The 20,942-nt window shown below is 44.3% G+C and overlaps 1 protein-coding gene across 5 annotated transcripts in view; it reads right to left on the bottom strand.

The window, feature by feature from the left end:
- TLK2 (tousled like kinase 2) overlaps nucleotides 1-19,215 on the bottom strand; it is a 67,037-nt gene extending 47,822 nt beyond the window's left edge. For 2 of the 5 annotated variants that reach the window (XM_040435623.1, XM_040435625.1), the window contains exons 1-4: nucleotides 18,685-19,215; nucleotides 6,313-6,398; nucleotides 2,109-2,180; nucleotides 521-593 (exon numbers count right to left, since the gene is read on the bottom strand). In XM_040435623.1, coding sequence (XP_040291557.1) covers nucleotides 521-593; nucleotides 2,109-2,180; nucleotides 6,313-6,393 — 226 coding nt within the window. In that variant the 5' untranslated portion in view covers nucleotides 6,394-6,398; nucleotides 18,685-19,215. Of the gene's footprint in view, nucleotides 1-520; nucleotides 606-2,108; nucleotides 2,181-6,312; nucleotides 6,399-18,684 lie in introns of those variants that run through there. The other 3 variants (XM_040435624.1, XM_040435626.1, XM_040435627.1) reach the window with 2 other exon arrangements.
- Nucleotides 19,216-20,942: the final 1,727 nt, after the last annotated feature.

Genomic DNA, 20,942 nt, shown 5'->3' with positions numbered 1-20,942 from the left:
AGATACCAGACGGATCCGCACCGAACGCAAGTGTGAAAGTAACCTTACTCAAAAGAAAGCAGTAAAACCTCTGGGAAAGATTTCAGAAAGGTGTTCCAGCTTTCCTGGGATTGAACCTCTTCCTGAACCATCTAAATGGCATGCGAATACAGTCTTAACCCAACTTCACATTTGGCAATCCAGATAACCCAAGTGCAGGTGCAAGGAAGTCAAACTGCCTTCACCTAAGCTTCCTGGCACAGCTGAAAAGATATCTATCCATTCAATAAAGAGAGGAGATACCATTCTGATGTAATGACAGCTGCCAAAACTGTCCCCCCCTTCTCCATTAACAGACCGCATAAAGTGCTCCTGAATCCTGCTGATGGCCCAGGAGACAACACAAATCTTGACCCAAACTTCTTTCTGCATTTGTCCCAGAACTTTCTGCCCTACTGTTCAAAATCTCCTTATAGAGTGAAATTAGTTATAACTAATGGTTATACGAAATATATATATAATTATAAGGGCAAAACATTACCTTGACTTGTTTCATACGGTTCTGCCTTCCTCTTGCGGTTCCTCTGGTCATTCTGTTTTTTCTCTGGAGTCTGCTAAAGAGAGACCTTTTAGAATGACACAGAAATATGCACCTCTGTCCTACTATACAAGGAGAAATCCTGCACTCGTGTTCAGGGTTACAAACAAATGTAAAAATTATAGCAGACCTGGAAAAAAAGAACAGGTTGTGTCAGCCCTCCTACAGGCACTACGCTAAAAACGGATCAGACTAGTGGCTGTGGAGAGGGTACAGCCCACCTGGGCAGAGTCAACACTTTTTTGTTCCTAGTGTCCGCTTCGTAGTGGCCAGCTTATACCAATGGTGCTGTGTCCCCCAATGATATTAATGAGAAAATATAACTGCACAAAAAATTATAATAACACATTTAGAGGGGTATTCCAGTTACATAAATCTATGGATAGGGGATAACTTTATATATCTGGAAAACCTCTTTAAAAGTAAGTTATTAACACCTTCATTTAAAAATTTTTTTTTATGGTTTTAAAAAAGGTTCTTAAAATGAAAAAATGTTTTAATCATTTTAAAAATAAAAAGGTGGGCAATAGTATAAAAATAGTAATGATATAGAGAAAATATATATATATATATATATAAAAAAATATAAACTTTATTCAACAAATAAAATTCAATAATATGAAATAATCACATCAAGTAGTATTTTGAGCCACCATACCCAAAGGAGCAATACCCCACCAATCCCCTATTATCATTTCCATGACCTCCTCAACAGTCTCCATCTACCCAGCTCCAGTAATGCTGTGTTGTCTTGATATGTGACCACGGCAGCAGTGACCTGACTGGTGTCGAAATGTCACTAATACAGCCAGATGTTGGCTACAGTGGCCATATGTCATCATGCCACATCATAGATGGAAACAGGGGAAAAGAGACACGCATTTCCAACAGTAAGGCTGCATTCACACGATCGTTGGGCAATCGTTCCAGTCTTGGGGACTGCAAACTGAGGATCTGTAAAACACAGGCATTGGCTGTGTGTGCACCCTGCAACTTCAAGGGCTCTTGTGTGTCTCCGGGTCCGCATCACAAAAGATAGAACATGTCCTATCTTCGGCCACATCACCGCGATGAAGACTGCATACAGCAGATGCACGGGTTTTGTAGATCCATAAAACGGGCAGTCATTCCGTGGTCGTGTGAATGCGGCCTAAATCTGATCTGATAGGTCTTCAGTGGAGATGAGTGAATTAATTCAAATATCAGCCTTTTTGAGCAGTGCTGCTGAAGAAGGCTGATTTTTTAACACATTCAATTTACTGACTGTGTGTTTAGTGAAAAGTGTCTATCCCTGACTGGTTTTCGTTAACTAAATTACCCAATCTGTGTGCAAAGCAAGAAATAAACCGTATTTATGGTGATCCCTACATGTCAAAATCCTGGTAATGCATGTTTACACAGGACCATTACAAATTTTATATCTAAAACATCTGAAATAATCAAATAAAGGAGCTGTTGTAATGAGATGCACCAGGTGAGAGTAACATAATGAAAACAAAAGTAAAAATAAAAAATAGTTAACAGATTGTACCTCAAGTTCTTTGTCGCTCAGAGAACCCAGGCTGCATAGACTTTGGTTAGAAGACTCACTATTCAACTGTCCCTAAAGAAAAAGAAAAGAAAACATGAATGAACAGAAGCAAATTGTGTTTCTTATGATCTGTCAGCTCTACATCCAGCCTTCTAGTGATCATATAGGACGTGTTGTGCTGCTGCTGTAAATCATGATGTACTTTAGGAGATACATTGCATTATGTGGTCAGACAGTAAGGGCTCGTTCACACAAATGTATTTTGCGTTCCGTATACGGGCCGTTTCTGCGTTATGCATACGGTCCGTACACGGAACCATTCATTTCAATGGGTCCGCAAAAGATGAGGACAGCACTCCGTGTGCTGTCCGCATCCATTGTTCCGTAGCCCCATAAAAATTATGAGTCCTGTCCTATTCTTGTCCGTTTTGCGGACAAGAATAGGCATTTCTTCAATAGAAGGCCTATTATAGAAATGCCTATTCTTGTCCACAAAATGGACAAGAATAGGACAGGACTCATAATTTTTCCGTTCCACAAATTGCAAATGGCACGGTCGTGTGAACGAGCCCTAAAGCTGTGACCTGGAGGTGCAGTGAATTTCATTCAGCTGAATGGAGTTATGGGGCTGTAGCTCGCTACCAGCAGGTGGCCACTGCTGTGCTGTGCAAAGAAAGTCCCTTTAGGCCTCAATCAAACATATGTGGCCCACGGTCCGTGAAAACCCGTCCTGCTGAGTGCACGTTGTCATTGGTTGCCATGACGCCACCGTTGTACAGTAATACACTCGTATAAGCTATACAAGTGTATTACTGTACAGCAGTGGCGGCACGAAGCACACAGTGTCATAGTAACCAATGACGCCGTGCACTCAGCAGGATGGCAGGACGGGGTTTCACGGACCATGGCCCACGTATGTGTGAATGAGGCCTTATACTGATAGAATCAGCAGACAGTTTGTTCATTCATCAAGTGATCGGCAGTACCTTCACACCGGCAGATAGTCGAACGCTCGTTAGGTATTATATACCCAAACCTTGGCCAGTGTAAAAAGGCCTTTAGTAAAGGGGATGCAGCATTATCAAAACAGTAAGCTCATTTGTTTTCCGGATCGATGGGATGCCCAGAGGTCCCACCGATCATAAAGTGATGGCATAACCTAGCAATATGCAATTTATTTATAATAGGAGAGGGGAACCTACAGCCCGCGGGATCATTTCATGTGGCCCCTGGCTCCTTGCCAGAGCATAGCCCCAATGTTAATGACCACTTCCATTATGTAAGCAGTCATTAGAATATGGGAGGCATGGGAAGGCGAGAATAGCGCTGGCTGTACTCACCTTCCCTGGTGGTCTTCCAGGCCCTGCTGTGTCCTGACATATACAGCGTCAGGACATAACGCACATAGGCTTTTAAAATTTCTGATTGGGGGTCCAATCTGAAGACCATGCGGGCTGGGGGGTCTGATTTGAAACTGATGGAGGTCTGATGGGGGCTGATCTGAGGCCGATTTAGGCTGTGGGGATCTGATGGGTGGCTGAAGAAGGTGGAGGGGCCGACCTGAGGCTGAGAAAGGGATGTAGTCAGGGACAGTTGCAAAGCCAGAGGCAGGGAGAGTGGAAACTGGGTAATCCCCTATCTGGACCCCTCAGGGATGTACTTGACAGCCAAATAAAGAACTAAATATATAAAATATTCTCAATTTAAAAATTAGATTGCTATATTTTTTTTTAAATGGTGCCTGCACTATATATAATAATATATAGACTACTCACAAAAAGTTTAGGATATTTGGCTTGTGGGTGAAATTTCAGGATGAACCTGAAATACATTAACCTTTACAGGGGAACTTAATATGAGCTTCTCTAAACTTTTGAATGCACATGTCCAACTGTTTAATGTTTCAGTACTTATTGCACAATTTGCTGTTCTCCAACAAGGAGCTTAACGGCAAAATTCACAACAGGTGTTGGATCCATGAATCGCCCAATAGATTTCCAATTGATCAACAGTACCTCTCGATTGCCAGGCTTCAAGCAGGATGTTCTCAGACCGAAGTGCCCACTTAGCTTAGAGTGTGACAGAGAGTCATCAGCAGGTTGCAGCAGAGATACAGAGAGAGAGAGAGACTGGAAGTGTCACAGAAAGGCATAGAAGTGCAGGTCCTTTGGCCACATCCCACACTGATGACTGCTTCATTGTGAACAATGCCCTTTGGAACCCGATGATGAATGCCACACAATCCATGAACATTTAGGAGGGTGAGAGGCACCCAAGTGTCAGACCATTCAAAACAATTTACATTAGCATGGTCTGCGTGCCAGACGACCTTCAAGGGTACCTGACCACACCGCCAGACACAGGCATCATCTTGCATGAACTATCTATGCTGGATGAGGGACTAGTGGGTGGGCCCCAGTGCTGTTCATTGACAAGTCAATTCACGCTGAGCAGAAACGTCAGCCGCCGTTGGAGACTTCAAGGAGAGCGCTATGCATCAGCCACTGCTGTCACCAGACGAGTGGTGGTGTTACAGGTGTGTCTAGTCAATACTGAACTGCCCTACATTTTGTGAATGATACAGTGACAAGCCCATACTACTTTAATAACATCATTAATCCAGTCATTGTGCCTCTGCATGAACAACACAGGCCTAATTTCATCTTCATGGACAGCAATGCGCCAGCTCATCGAGGTCGCATCATTAGGGAACGGCTGCTGGAGACTGGGGGACCTCAAATGGAGTGGCCTGCACTTTCTCCAGACCTGAATCTTATTGAAAACCTATGGGATCAGCTGAGTTGCCATGTAGAGGCTCGTAACTCTGTACCCCAGAACCTCAATGACATGAGGGCTTCCCTTCCAGAAGAGTGGGATGCCATGGCTCAGCAGACAATAAGTCGACTTGTGAACAGCACGAGACGTCTTTGTCAAACTGTAATTCATAAAACAGTGACATTTTTGTGGGGTTATACCCACCACTGGTGTTAGCTTTTGTTTCAAACCACCATTGCATGCTTCTACTTAAATGCTCTACTTTCATGACATATTACTGTAGTGTGAACTTTTTATGTTTTCCATAAATGTCATCCGAACGCCAAATGTCCCTAACTTTTTGTGAGTAGTGTACAGTTCAGGCGCCATTTATTGCTGCAAGAATACAGCAAAGTTTTAAGTTTAGAATTTTGTATGGCGCGCAACCAATATTACAAATATCCAAATGGCCCTCGGCAGCAAAAAGGTCCCCCCGCGCTTTATAATATTGGAATACTCATTTAAGGCTACTTTCACACTCGCGTTTGGTGTGGATACGTCATGGATCTGCACAAACGCATCCCTTCAGAACGTATCCGTTTGTATTATCTTTACCATAGCCAAAACAAATGCGTCTTGAACACCCTTGAAAGGCAACGAAGGGCGGATCCGTTTTCGATTGTGCCATATTGTGTCAGTGAAAACAGATCCGTCCCCATTGACTTACATTGTGTCAGGACGGATCCGTTTGTCTCCGTTTTGTCAGACTGACACCAAAACGCTGCAAGCAACGTTTTGGTGTCCGCCTCCAAAGCAGAATGGAGACAAAACGGAGACAAACTGATGCATTCTGAGCGGATAATTATCCATTCAGAACGCATTAGGGCAAAACTGATCAGTTTTGGACCGCTTGTGAGATTCCTGAACGGATCTCACAAACGGAAACCAAAACGCCAGTGTGAAAGTAGCCTTAAAGAGGACCTTTCACTACTGTACAAACTAAAAACGAACTATATCAGTGGGCAGAGCGGCGCCCAGGGGTCCCCCTGCACTTACTAGTATGTCTGGGCGCCGCTCCGTTCGCCCGGTATAGGCTCCGGTGTCTGCGCTCCCTCTGACTGATTTTTTGTATGAGGCGTGTCCCTTGCTGCAGCGCTGGCCAATCGCAGCGCACAGCTCATAGCCTGGCTATGAGCTGTGCGCTGCGATTGGCCAGCGCTGCAGCAAGACACGCCTCATACAAGAAATCAGTCAGAGGGAGCGCAGACACCGGAGCCTATACCGGGCGAACGGAGCGGCGCCCAGACATACTAGTAAGTGCAGGGGGACCCCTGGGCGCCGCTCTGCCCACTGATATAGTTCGTTTTTAGTTTGTACAGTAGTGAAAGGTCCTCTTTAAGAGAGCTGAACACATTCCCAATTGTCCAAGGTTTAAAAGCATGCAAATTACCTTTGCAACCCCAGCTCCAGTAAATCTTGCCTCTAATAATTCCTGGCGCCGAGGGTCCAGGCTATGCAATTCTTCCATCATTTCCACTGCAAAGACAAAACAGAAAGATGAACCACATTTTTGAAAGCTGGTGGCAGAAAGAGCAAACAATCTCCAAATGATACAGCTATGCAGCAAATACATGTACAATATAAGTGCCAAGAGCTCCAAGCAATATTACACCGCAGTATAAAACGACCTTAAATAGGATAAATAGGCAAAGGCAAGAACTTTAAGAAATCTTGATTTGCCATGAAAGTGGTTAGTGGAAGGCCAACCACCAAGACCCCAGCATCCATCCTGGGGATTGCAGATCACATCTACTCCATTAAAGAGAATCTGTCACCACAAAACGCAGTGCAGTCTGCAGGCAGTATGTTATAGAGCAGGAGGAGCTGAGCAGATTGAGATAGTTTTACAGGAAAAGATTCAATAAAACATGCATTTCATTCATTTAAACCTGTGGTTTTTCTGAATTCAGACAGCGATCTCTGTATACAAACTATATACAGGCTATAGACTGCCTGATGATCAGGACGGAGATCAGAAAGAGCAGAGATAAATGTATAAAATAATCTTGTCCCATAAATCTATAGAATCTGCTCAGCTCTTCCTGCTCTAACATGCTGCCTGCAGACTGTGCGACTAGGGGACACAGTGCATTATAGCCTTTCACTGTAAGGGCTCATGCACACAGCCGTTGTTTCAGTCCGCATCTGACACTTTTTGTGGGTTGGATGCGGACCCATTCACTTCAAACATTCTGAATACAGAATGCCAAGTAAAATAAGGCTGGAGGGGTTAAAAAAAAAAAATTAAACTCACCTTAATCCACTCGTTCGCGCAGCTGGCATCTCTTCTGTCTTTAACTGTGAGCAATAGGACCTTTGATGTGACTACGCTCATCACATGGTCCATCACATGATCCATCACCATGGTGATGGATCATGTGATGAGCGTAGTGACATCAAAGGTCCTATTGCTCACAGTTAAAGACAGAAGAAATGCCGGCTGCGCGAACGAGTGGATTAAGGTGAGTTAAAAAAAAAAAATAATAATTTCAAATAATAAATTATATTTTTTTTTTACCCCTCCAGCCCTATTTTACTTAGCATTCTGTATTCAGAATGCTATTATTTTCCCTTATAACCATGTTTCCCTTATAACCACTTGCTTGCGGATGCTTGCGATTTTCACGCAACCCCATTCACTTCAATGGGGCCTGCGTTGCGTGAAAAACGCAGAATATAGAACATGCTGCGATTTTCACGCAATGCACAAGTGATGCGTGAAAATCACTGCTCGTGTGCACAGCCCCATAGAAATGAATGGGTCATGATTCAGTGGGGGTGTAATGCGTTCAACTCACGCATCGCATCCACGCGGAATACTCGCCCGTGTGAAAGGGGCCTAAGGGTGAATAGGACAATTATTCCAGCCCCTAAGGGGGCTAATAGTAAGTACAAAAAAAACACAGGCTACTTTCACACTTGCAGCAGTGTGATCCGGCAAGCAGTTCCGTCGTCAGAACTGCCTGCCGGTTCTGCCAATCTGGATGTGACTGAAAGCATTTGTGAGACGCATCCGGATGCGGATCCGTCTCACAAATGCATAGCAAAAACGAATCAGTCTCTCCGCTTGTCATGCGGACAGACGGATCAGTCTTGTATCTTTTTACACATTTTTACTGGTCTGCGTCAGACCGGAAGGACGGATCCGGCATTCCTGCAAGTCTTCAGTTTTTTTCACCGGAGATAAAACCGTAGCATGCTACGGTTTTATCTTTTGCCTGATCAGTCAAAATGACTGAACTGAAGACATCCTGAACGGATTACTCTCTGTTCAGAATGCATGGGGATATGCCTGATCAGTTCATTTCCGGTATAGAGCCCCTGTGATGGAACTCTATGCCGGAAAAGAAAACGCTAGTGTGAAAGTACCCTAAAATATTAAGTTTAAATCCCTCTTTCCCAATTTTACATATAAAATATATAAACAATAAATAAATAAACATATTACATAGCGCTGCGTCCGAAAAGTCCAAACTATTAAATTATAAAAAAAATATCTCCTATGCGGTCAGCGCCGTAACAGAAATAAATAAAAACCATGCGATTCGCCATTTTTTTGTCACCTTGTCACCCCAAAAAAATAGGATAGGACTGTTCCATTATGGGCCGAACGTTTCATAAAATGCAAAATGCACGCGGCTTTTTTTTTGTTGTTTTATAATTTTTTTTCCCCGCGTGGTATTGAGTATCGCAATACTTTTTTATGGTGGCAAAAGCGAATCAAAATTTTGGTATCGAAACAACCCTACGCCGATCTGATTGGCGTAGCGTTGTCACGATACCAAAATTTTGATTCAGTTTCGATTTGGCGACTAAAAATTTAATTTGGCTCCAAAAATTTTCAGTTCATAAGCCGATGGCTACTAGGTATTTTTTTTAGTCTGGAGCACTGACAGTGTGTATATGGAGACTAAGGTCCTGCGAGCTTCTATTGGCTGATAAGGGACAGGTGACAGTGTGTATGGCAGTTGGGGTATGAAGAGAAATACTTGCAGGCTTGTATTGGCTAATGCAGGTCATTATTTGGGAATCTCTCAAGAACAGTATGTCCTAGAGAGCTGAGACCCCCGCAAGATTTCTTTCCAGGTAGCAAGGGATGTGTATACAAAGTTTCGTTGAAATGGATGGTTGCGTTTGAGTTTTCGCGGAACATACACACATAAATACATCCTTTATATATAGATTACAGTAAGTTTAAGAAATTCAATCCCCAAGTCCTGGCCCCATTTTACACATGATGCTCCAGACACGTAATCAGGACAACAAAAAAAATAAAATAAAAAATAATAATAATAATAATAATAATAATAATAATAATAATAGGAAAAAAAATTGAGCGCCTCTACAAATCATAATTTACAAAATGCAACAAATCCAGCATCATTAAAGGGGTTGTCCCACCAACATATATCTACGGTGTGAGCTATAAATTGTGTGGCTGTTAGGAGTCCGACCGCTGTGAACCCCAATAGTCTTGGATAATCCCTTTAAAATATAAATAAAAGAAAAAAAAATAATAAAGAAGAAATCAAAAAGCCAATTTTTTCATCAAATTAAATAAAATGTTATAAAAAAGTGTCACTCCAAAATGGTATCAATAAAAACCACAAATTGTCCAGCAAAAAATTAGCCCTCACACAGCTCCATAGGCATAAAGTTTATAAAAAAAGTTATGGGGATCAGAATATGGCAAAGCTATAAAAATTTGGTATTGTTGCGATGGTACTGACCCAGAGAATAAAGGGCACAGATTAATTTTACTGCACAAGGAATGCCATAGAGACAAAGTCTGTAGAACTGGCGGAATTGCATTTTTTCCCCCAATTCCACCACATTTGGAATTTTATTCACACTTCCCACTGCATTGTATGCAATATTTCCGTAAATGGTGCCATTAGAAAGTAAAAGTTATCCTGCAAAAAACAAGCCCTCATACGGCTAAGTTAATGGGAAAAAAATAAAAAATAAAGTTAGGGCTCTAAAGGCAGGGAGAAAAAAATATTAAAAATCCTGGATTCTAGAAGTTAATAACAGACAGCGATGGCTTTCTGAAATCACAAAAAAAAATACATTTGAGAAAAGAAAAATCACATGCAAATCACACAGCCCCACGATGGCTATCGTGCGACAAGTCTGTGCATCGCCCTAGCCTGATACAGGCGTGATGACTAGGCAGAACCCCTCGATGACCAGACAGATTTGAGCCTTAAACGAACACTTCCGTCAGAAAATGTTTTTTTTTTTTAACTCAATAATTATAGCAAACCATTATTTTTTTTTTATTTTTGCCTTTTTTTTATTTCAGCAGCACTATACCGTTAAAAATTTAATACAAAGGTGGAATTTATCATGAGGGTAATATTTGAAGTCCGTTTTCGTCGAGTCTGCGTTGAGGTACTTTGTGTCAAATTTATGAAATGGCGCTTACTGAATTTAGAGCATATTTAGGTTAGGTTCACACAATGGATTTTGAAAATACACCTACAAAATTCAGCAAAGAACCTGTTAATGTTTTTGATATGGGTTTTCAAAGTTTTTTTTTTTATTAACTTCAATACAAAACTGCATTTTCTGCTCATGGTTATTAGCGTGGATCCGCAAAAGAACGAGCGGACACAGACTTCTTTTTTTAGGCTTTCCATTCATTTCAAATGGCAGATTCAGCATCGATTCTGCCCCACGATAAGCCATGCTGCTTCTCACGGACATGAATAGGAGGCTGTTTCGAGGTGGAAATGCACCAAAGAAAAAAAGAAAAAAAAACTGTTAATTGGCCATTAAGGGCTCATGCCCACAAACGTAAGGACTTGGTGCCCATGCTGCGGACCGCACGACCTTGGAGAAGCTGCATGCGGATCGCCGACCCATTCACTTGAATGGGGTCCACGATCGGCATTCGACGGTCCGCACCACAAAAAAGTAGTGCATGCACCGGAGTACTGGGAGTTAAACCCCGACAATCTGATATTGGTGACTGAAGATAGGCCATCGCTATCAAAATTCCCAGATAACCCCTTTAAAGGTGCATTCCCATTTAGGATAATGACGTATCACCAGAATATGTCTCCGATATGGGACCCCTAAAGTGAACAGAGAGCAGCCGCGCATGTGCAGAGCAAACTAACCCACAGTGATGAATGGAGAGCACTCTGCGCATGCGAGATGTGCTCTCCTTCAGTTCAGGGCCCCCGTTCTCTATATAGGTGCGGGTCCCACTTCGGACATTGATAGCATGTCATAGCAAGACGTCATCAATGTCTCAGCTGGGCCAACCACTTTAAGGAACCTGAATACAAAATTCTTAAAGGGTGCCTTACGAGCAGAATGATAATCTGTGAATTCTTCTGATATGTCTCAATATTTTTGACCAGTGGTTACACTTTTTTTTCTGGTACTGGTGAACTTATCTATGGCATGGGGTGGGCATCGCTGCAACAAGAAAAATGATTAAAATCACTTCCCACTTTTTAACCCTTTCTAGTACAGCGCTGGCCGGGTCTTTAAATATGGCGCCCGCGTCTGAGCGGAACAGGTGCCAAGCCATTTCTTTCAGCATATGAGAGTATGCCGAACTAGGGGGACTGATGGGTATTGGTACCACCTCAATCTCGCCTGTTCTTGGAGAAACCCTTTTTAGCGCCAATAGTGGTAGGTCAGTGTCAAGATATTCAGGGGTATAGTGGATTTTACACTAGCTTCAAATTTGTAACAAAGTGAAAAAAAAAATGTGTGGATATCTAAAAAATATATAAAATATATAGGATATAAAATATATAAAAAATATATATAAAGATATACATGCAAGGTAGGAACAAATTCGGAATGGATGAGCATAAGTACACTACATTCTGTCAAGTGCCTAAGAGACCGTATTCTGTAGTGTCATACACGACAGTGTGGTGTAGTAGGGCGAGTGAGTTGTAACAAATAGGTAAAATCTGTTTTAAAAGGATACAAGTACATGTAATAAGTACTGTAGTATCGTACGCTTATTTACTCACTTCACGAGGGGGGCGGTTTTCCAGAATAAGCATAATACACCTGTAAACCACAAGCCCTCATATAGCCATGTGAACAGACAAATAAAGTTATGGCTCTGGGAAGGCAGGGAGCGCAAAAACAAAAAACCTCCGGGGTAGAAAGGGTAAAGCTAGATCTTCACAGCTGCAGTGCAGTAATCTGGTCACAGGAGCCATGGATTATACACCACGATGACATAGGAGGTAAGATACCACGCATTACACAGTGCTGTATCCAATATGAAAATTTTTTCTGGAAATATCGAGCTGCCGTACTGACAGGTCACCTTCAAGCCTGGAAAGTAAGCTGACCACTGTCTCACAAAACCTTATATGACCGTTCAAAATAGTGGCACGTCAGCTTCAAGGGGTTGGCCACTTTCTGGTTATTGCTGACCGATGTGTTGTGTCATTATAGGACACGGTTATAGTCTGTTGAAAATCTGCACCAGTTTCTATATTTCACAAGGTATGGCCTTTTGTTTCTGCTGTCCACATAGAGGTCCTGTCCATAAGATGGCTGCTGATGGAGGGTCATGTGACCAGACAAATCACCTCCATGTGAGGTCTCCTCCATTCTAATACATGGCACCGGCACTAAACTCCCAACAGTGCATGTGCAGCGTGTCTGAATGGAGGAGACATCACATGAAGGAGAGTTGCCTGGTCACATGACCCTCCATCAGCAGCCATCCTATGGACATGACCTCCGTGTGAACAGCACAAAAGACTCTGTACAAGGGAGCATACCTCATAAAATATAGAAAATGGTGCAGAAGTTCAACATGCACTATATTAGTAGGTGCCACAGAGTCATCTTACAAACACACTGGTCAACAATAACCAAAAAGTGGCCAAACCCTTTAATGATCAACAAAGTTACATACAGAGGGGTCGGATAAGGTTACTTTCACACTCGCGTTTTGTGCGGATCCGTCATGGATCTGCACAGACGGATCCATTCAGATAATACAAACGTCTGCATCCGTTCAGAACGGATCCATTTGTATTATCTGTAACAAAGCTGTGAAAGTAGCGTAAGGCCTCTTTCACACGAGCGTGTCCGGATTAGGTCCAGATGCGTCCCGGTGCATTGCGGCAAACCCGTGCGAGTAGGTACGCAATTGCAGTCAGTTTTGACTGCGATTGCGTTCCGTTGTTCAGTTTTTATCGCACGGGTGCAATGTGTTTTGCACGCGCTTGATAAAAAACTGAATGTGGTACCCAGATCTGAACTTCTTCACAGAAGTTCAGGTTTGGGTTCAAGGTTGTGTAGATGTAATTATTTTCCCTTATAACATGGTTATAAGGGAAAATATTAGCATTCTGAAGGGCTGGAGGGGGTTAAAAAAATAATAATAATTTAACTCACCTTAATCCACTTGTTCGCGCAGCCGGCATCTCTTCTGTCTTCATCTGTGAGGAAAAGGACCTTTGATGACGTCACTACGCTCATCACATGATCCATCACCATGGTGATGGACCATGTGACTGACCATATGATGAGTGTAGTGGCGTCATCAAAGGTCCTTTTCCTCACAGATTAAGACAGAAGAGATGCCGGCTGCGTGAACAAGTATAGGTTACAGTCAGCAGCAATAGATCAGTGTGCAGCATGTGGCGGTATGACCCGTTGCTTTCTTTCAGTTTGGCTTCGGGGTGTAGAGGTATTGTTACACAGGCTGTGAGTGCACGCAGTGATCGGGAATGAACGCTGGTTTCCAATGACTGCCTGCAGATTTACACTGACAGACCATCGGAAGCAAGCATTCATATGAAAGCCCATCCCCAGCAATTGTCCCGATACTCAGCAGGTGTAAGAGGGGTATTCAGGTTATAAGACTCTACATAACAGCTGTGGTCTGGCTGCTGGGACCACCACTGATCACGAGAATGGGGACCCCTTAACCAGAAAAGAATGGAACAGCTGGTCAAACTAGTGGCAGATGCCCATAGCAACCAGATTCTAACACCCTTATTGGTTGCTATGGGTGACTGCTCCCCCTTTTCCTATGCTGTGCACATAATACACTTGTTATTCCATCAATACTATAAAAAAACTGCCTCTAACCACCACTGTATAATCATGAATTCCCCCAAGGGGGGCCCCTAGAGGAATAAGGTTCCCTTGTGGGATCGCCGAGGCCGGAGAAACCAATCAGAAAACATCTTGGGACTCACACTATCAACGTGGGCCTGTGAGCACAAAGAGACAAACATAAAAACAATGCCACCCCCATAAGACCTCCAGCAATGGCACCGTCTGCATCCACAGCATGTGCCACATAGTAAACCCTGGTGCAGAATTAGAACTACTGCAACGCAGCATCAGAGCCACAATTTTCCAATGCGCCTTAGGCCTCTTGCACACGACCGTATGGCTTTTTCAGTATTTCGCGGTCCACAAAAGATATGGATGACATCCGTGTGCATTCAGTTTTTTTGCAGAACGGAACAGTTGGCCCCTGATAGAACAGTCCTATCCTTGTCCGTTATGCGGACAATAATAGGACATGTTCTATCTTTGAACGGAACAGAAAAACAGAAATATGGAAACGGAAGGCATACCTTCAGATTTTTTTGTGGATTCATTGAAATGAATGGTTCCATATACGGAATGCAAAAAAATGAAAAAATAAAATAAAAAAGTTTGTGTGCAAGAGGCCTTAGAGGAAGGGGGGGGAGGAACACCCAACATATTAATCGCAAAGGGTGCCAGTTTTCCCTTTACACCAGCTAAAATAAGTGGAAACTCAGGAAAACACTTGATGAACCCATTACACGGCCTCATGCACACAACTGTATTTTTCATCCATGTGCTATCCACATATTTTGCGGACAGCACCCTGATAAAAAAAATTTTATATCTTCTCTATAAGGAAAAGTTAGGGATGAGCGAATCGACTTCCGATAAAACAGGAGCTCCGTACAGTATTAATGTATTGGCTCCGATGAGCCGAAGTTATTGCTTCACAAAGTCTCGAGACTTCGCAAAATAACTTTATAAATTAATTTGTACTGTAAAAAAACATTTCCCGAACTCTGGTTCGGTTCCAAGGTACCACTAATCAAATTAATTTCCGAAGTTATTGCGCGAAGTCTCGTTGACTTTCAATGGGTCTGTTGAAAACTCGGCTAATGCAGTTTGTCATCAGCGTCCATGATCTGTGGTTCCAGTCCGTCAAAAAAATATAACCTGTCCTATTTTTTTCACGGAAAACGGTTCGCGGACCCATTCAAGTCAATGGGACCGTGAAAAAACGTGGAGGCAAACAAGATTGTCATCCGTGTGTCCGTTGTTTTCCTATCATTTGCATGGCAAACTTGACTTAAACTTTTTTTTTTACTTTCCTTCATGTCTGGTGATCCTCCAAAAATAAAGGAAGACACACGGAAACGGATCACGGAACGGAACCCCATTTTGCGGAACGGAACACAACAACGGTCGTGTGTATGAGGCCTTAGAATGTATGGGCTCCGACGATGCGAAGTTATTGCTTCGCAAAGTCTCACGAGACTTCGCGCAATAACTTCGGAAATTAATTTGATTAGTGGTACCTTGGAACCGAACCAGAGTTCGGGAAATGTTTTTTTACAGTACAAATTAAATTTATGAAGTTATTTTGCGAAGTCTCGAGACTTTGTGAAGCAATAACTTCGGCTCATCGGAGCCAATACATTAATACTGTACGGAGCTCCTGTTTTATCGGAAGTCGATTCGCTCATCCCTAACTTTTCCTTATAGAGAAGATATAAAAAAAAAAACTGAAGACATGAGGGAATTTATTACGAGGGGGGTATCTGAAGTCAGTTTTGCTTGAGTCTGTGTTGGCATACTGTATGTCACATTTCTTATCCTTAGGGCTCATGCACACGACCGTTCTTTTGCGGTCCATTTTTCACGGATCCGTTCCGTATCTGAGGATTTTTTTTTCTCCAATTTAAGTCCTCTTCCGTTATTCCACAAAACATATCCGTATGGTTTCCATAGGCGATCCGTTTTTTGCGGATTGAAAACCGTAACTTATTAATCACCAAACACCTGAGAAATATAGGCTGGGCATAGCATTTCTACAGCATGGATCCGCAAAATACAGATGACATACGGTTGTGTTCCGTATTTTTTGCGGACCCATTGACTTGAATGGGGCCTTGGACCGTGATTTGCAGACAATGACATGCAGTACTTTTTTGAGGAGCGGAAATACGGAAACAGAATGCACACGGAGTACCTTCCATTGTTTTTGCGGACCCATTGAAGTGAATGGTTACACATACGGTCCTCAAAGAAAACAGAACGGAAGCGGAAAGAAAATACATGCATAAGCCCTTAAAGGGACACTGACAGGCCCAATAAGCATAATTAGCTATATATATGAATGCACAGGACTTCTAATGTGCATTAAAAACATAAGTATAACCCCTGTCCACCTTATAAATACAGCAAACTCATGTTTTATAACCTGAAGTAAATCGCTTTTCTTGCTGCCCAAGGGGCGGCGTTTCAGCTTCACTTCTGCCCAGCCAGCCGCCCCTCAACCGCTGTTTTGAAGCGCCGCCCAGCTCATCAATATTCACTTCGCTGGGCGGCTACTGCTGTCCCCGACGTTCCGAGATCCGGCGCCCGGCACCCATAGCTTTCCATTGGGCATGCGCCGGATCTCGGAACGTCGGGGACAGCAGAAGCCGCCCAGCGAAGTGAATATTGATGAGCTGGGCGGCGCTTCAAAACAGCGGTTGAGGGGCGGCTGGCTGGGCAGAAGTGAAGCTGAAACGCCGCCCCTTGGGCAGAAAGAAAAGCGATTTACTTCAGGTTATAAAACATGAGTTTGTTGTATTTATAAAGGTGGACAGGGGTTATACTTCTATGTTTTTAATGCACATTAGAAGTCCTGTGCATTCATATATATAGCTAATTATGCTTATTGGGCCTGTCAGTGTCCCTTTAAAGGGGTTCTGCAGTTTGTTTAAACTGATGGGGGTCTGACACCCGGTACCCCCGCTGACCAGCTGTTTGAGAAGGCAGCAGCGCCACGGCCTTCTCACTGTTTACCGCCGGCCCAGTGACGTCACGACTAGTATCACTAGCCTGGGTGCGGCTAAGCTCTGTTCACTTGAATGGAGCTTAGCCGCGCCCAGGCCAGTTGATACTAGTTGTGACGTCACTGGGCCTGCGGTAAACAGTGAGAAGGCCGCGGCTCTGCTATAGCGCCGCTGCCTTCTCAAACAGCTGATCGGCGGGGGTCCCGGGTGTCGGACCCCCGCCGATCAGAAGCTGATGATCTATCCAGAGGATAGATCTTCCAGTTAAAACAATCTGTAGAACCCCTTTAAACCTAACAGTTGTCTATAGAAGCTCCTCCAGTTTTTCTACTCCACCCTCCTGCTGGAGTGAGACAGACATCTTTATCAAAAAGTTTCAGTGATAAATCTGGAGTGAAACTTACCATAGCAAACCACGCCCACTTTCCCACCCATACTTTAAGGCTAGGGCTACACGACGACGGTGTCACACTGCGATACGACAATAGCAAAAAATCCATCCAAGATCGACACCATAGACTATCATTATAAAAATTTCACGCGACACATGTCACCCTAGCCTAAAACTGGAGTGAGTGGTGTAAAAAGCGGCAAAACGTTTGCACAAGTAAGCCGAAAAAGTCGCGAAAACTTTAGGCTCAAGCCTAGGGGTAGCTCCAATGCCTAGCAGAGCCGGGGTCCTGGGATCTAACCCAACATCTGCCCGTTAGTTCCCCTGGGCTGTGTAGTGGCTTAATATTGATGAGTAGTGTTGAGCGAACTTGTTTTTGAAGTTTGGCGTCTAAAGTTCAGGTTATCGAAGAATTGCGTTATGGATTCCGCTACCACGGACCATAACAAAATTTAGAATCCATAACGTGATTCTTCGATAACCCAAACCCGAACTTTAGACGTCGAACTTAAAACACAAGTTCGCTCAACACTATTGATGAGCCATCCTCGGGACAGGTTATCATTATCAGATTGGTGGGGGTCCGACTCCTGGCACCTCCGCCGCTTGGCGCGGTGTCATTACAACCGCTTGTCCCATTCACTTGCATTGTAAGTTGGTGTTTAGGTAGCGAGGACGGGCACCAACGTGAGCGATGCCAGTCTCGGTACACCACCGCGGAATGTTAGCGCTATATAACTGAAAAAAATATAAACTGTCAGTCATCAGATTATGGTGGGTTTTTTTTCATTGATTTCTCTGAACGTTATTTTAGCCAGTAATGCAAAAGTGGAACACGGAAGGTCTCCCCCTGGACGTTCTCATGACGGCGATCAGCCGCGGATCCACTGCCACAACCTGGCCACACACTTAAACGTGGCCAGATCAGACGAGCCACATTAGAAAATTTAACGCACGCGATCACTCGTTATGGCCTCCGACAACGTGACCCACTAGGCGAGTCAATAGGTACCATAGATGGATCATGGATTTTCTTGGATTGCAACATCCCATACTTCCATCAAGGCCTCACTACTACTACAACTTTCCAAGGGCAGCCATAATGTAAACTTTGCAGCCATCAGATGCAGAAGATGGAGCCTGATAAGTGACTGCAGGTCGTCCATAGCAGGCACAGGATCACATACCAGCACAGGGCACCGCACGGAGGCCGGGCTCATGGCTGATGCGGGGCAGCTAGGCCTGCGGACGTCTGGGGGAGCCCCTGTGTGTTCCCGGCCCTCCCTCTCTCCTCAGCCCTGGGTCTTACCTACTGCCCTCGGGATTTCTGCCCCCAGACTGCGGGGTCTCTTCCAGCTCGGAGCCCCCTTCGGGGGATGGGGAGCTTCCTCTCGGCCTCACCTCCCTCCTCCTCTGCGACGTCGTGTTTATGCAGACTCCAGTCACTAGGCCGCAAATCCCCGGGCTTTCCTACGCGCGGAACCCGGCGCCGCACCACACTAGCGCGGGGTGCCCGGTCATGGGGGGCGGGGGAGGAAAACTCCGAACGACCCCCCCACCCCAGGGAAAGACTTTTTTCCCCACCTGGAAAAGGCGATATTTTACGTCACCAAATATCGGGGGAAAAAATTGTATTTTACGTCAGACAGGGGTGACTGGTAAGGGGGGGGATGGGGGTGGGGGAGAACGTGAGGTGATTTTCTGCCAAAAGGATCAGGTCCGCTCCGGAACCACCCGCCCGACTTAATCCGGATCGGCTCGGTTCGGATTATCGGGGTAATGGGTTTAATTAGTGTAAACACGATAGTGAAACCGCTGGATTTCTCGCGAGATCCGGAGCACAAGGCGCGTGCACAATGGAAGGGAAAAACGCGCCAAAACCAAGGCCGGGGCGCGCGCATTAGCCGGATGAACGCGCAGAGCTTCCCGCCCTGAGGGGGAGGAGAAACTTTGAGCGACAATTGGTCGAAACCAGACATGTGGGTGAGGTCCAGACGGCCGCGCCTCCAAAGAGAAACCGGGAAAGGCGGGAAGTGATTGGTTGCCGACTACATAGGGGGTGGGATCATATATGCTCCGCCTACCGTGTTGAGGGGGGAAAGAAGGTAAAATCTAGAAGCTGAATGGCTGGAACGCGTCACGTGGGCTGTCATTAATTTAGTCTCCTTGTAAGGAGCGAAGACGAGGAGGGATTAGTAAATACAAGATGATGATTGGCTGAGGGAGAAACGTGAGACAACACCCCCTCACAGTGGGTGTAAAGCATTATGGGAAGGGGTCTAGGAACGTGTGGTTAGCCTGACCTAATTCGAGGGTGATTGATCCCAGAGGCTGTGGTTTGACAGGTCCTTGTCCTCCTCCTTCTGAAGAGTCTAGAAGCTTCTAGAGAAATTACAGTACACTGAGCTCACACTATCAGGGCACACATGGAAGGGGGGAGGGGCTACATCACCCTGATAAGTCCCAATACTGGTCCCATAAATTACAGAAGTCCCATCAACACTAGCTCTAAGCTAAATGTGCCCCTGGACACAAGATAACTGCTGCTGGCAAGTTCGCTCTCAGATCTCATGAGCGAGGGGGTAATCTGCTGTTAACCTGCAGACCCATACTGGCTGCTTACTGTATTGATTGATTTCGTACCATACAAACCCAGGCATCATGCACACAGCCGCGTCCGTATTGCAGTATGGCCAAAAGTAGGACATGTTCTGTCATTTGTGGAATGGCCACTGGATCATCCCAAAAATACAGATGTGTCCATGGCCCCATAGAAATGAATGGGTCAGCGTGCTATCTGCAGAACACGTGAGAGCATGCCGATGATAAATACAGTCGTGTGCGTGAGGCCTCAGTTGCCAAGATCTACGTAGGTTAGATTGCTGTTCAGTGGCTGACATGTAGACTAAACTGTATCCAATGTGTGCAACTCAACCAGACATTAGTCATTTATAGCACTACATCAGGATTGCAAATCATCCAGAAATCTCTGGTCAGTCCATAAAAATAGGTGACTTTTTTTCATATGTTGGTGAAATTTTTTTGTAGCTTACAGTAAATGCTGGAGATGATTTCTTATCAGTACATTGAGCTATAGACATGAACTACTTATAATCTTTATCATTCATTTTGGTTTTCCAATTTGAATGTAAAAAAAAAAATGGCTGTACATGATTTTGGGATAAGTTGTCCAGAAAAAAGAAAAAATCTGGTTGGCAACCCTGCACTAGATGTCATCAGTAGCTACATCTACATTAGTGCTATCACCTCCCCGCTATGTGTCCTATCACCATCTGTCCTTCACCAAGCAGGATTGGACACATTGGTAGGAGTACAGTGCAGGTTTTGGTGACTGGTTAGGTCAAAAAAAAGGGTGGGATAGACCAGTGTGACCACATGTGCCTGCCAGCAACCTATCCCTGTCACCTATTTAACCTGGATTTTGACTGAATCAAACACATAAAGTTGTCAGCTATAAACCTATTCAGCCGATTCCTGGCTCCCCCAACTCCTCCCTAATCATGTGTTCTTGGATCCATCAAAAGTGAGAGGGGGATAAACCGCTGC

The sequence above is a fragment of the Bufo bufo genome, chromosome 6 (assembly GCF_905171765.1).
Source record: "Bufo bufo chromosome 6, aBufBuf1.1, whole genome shotgun sequence".
Lineage (NCBI taxonomy): Eukaryota > Metazoa > Chordata > Amphibia > Anura > Bufonidae > Bufo > Bufo bufo.
Note: the sequence above shows the minus strand (reverse complement) of the source record. Positions and strands in the feature narration are given on the sequence as shown.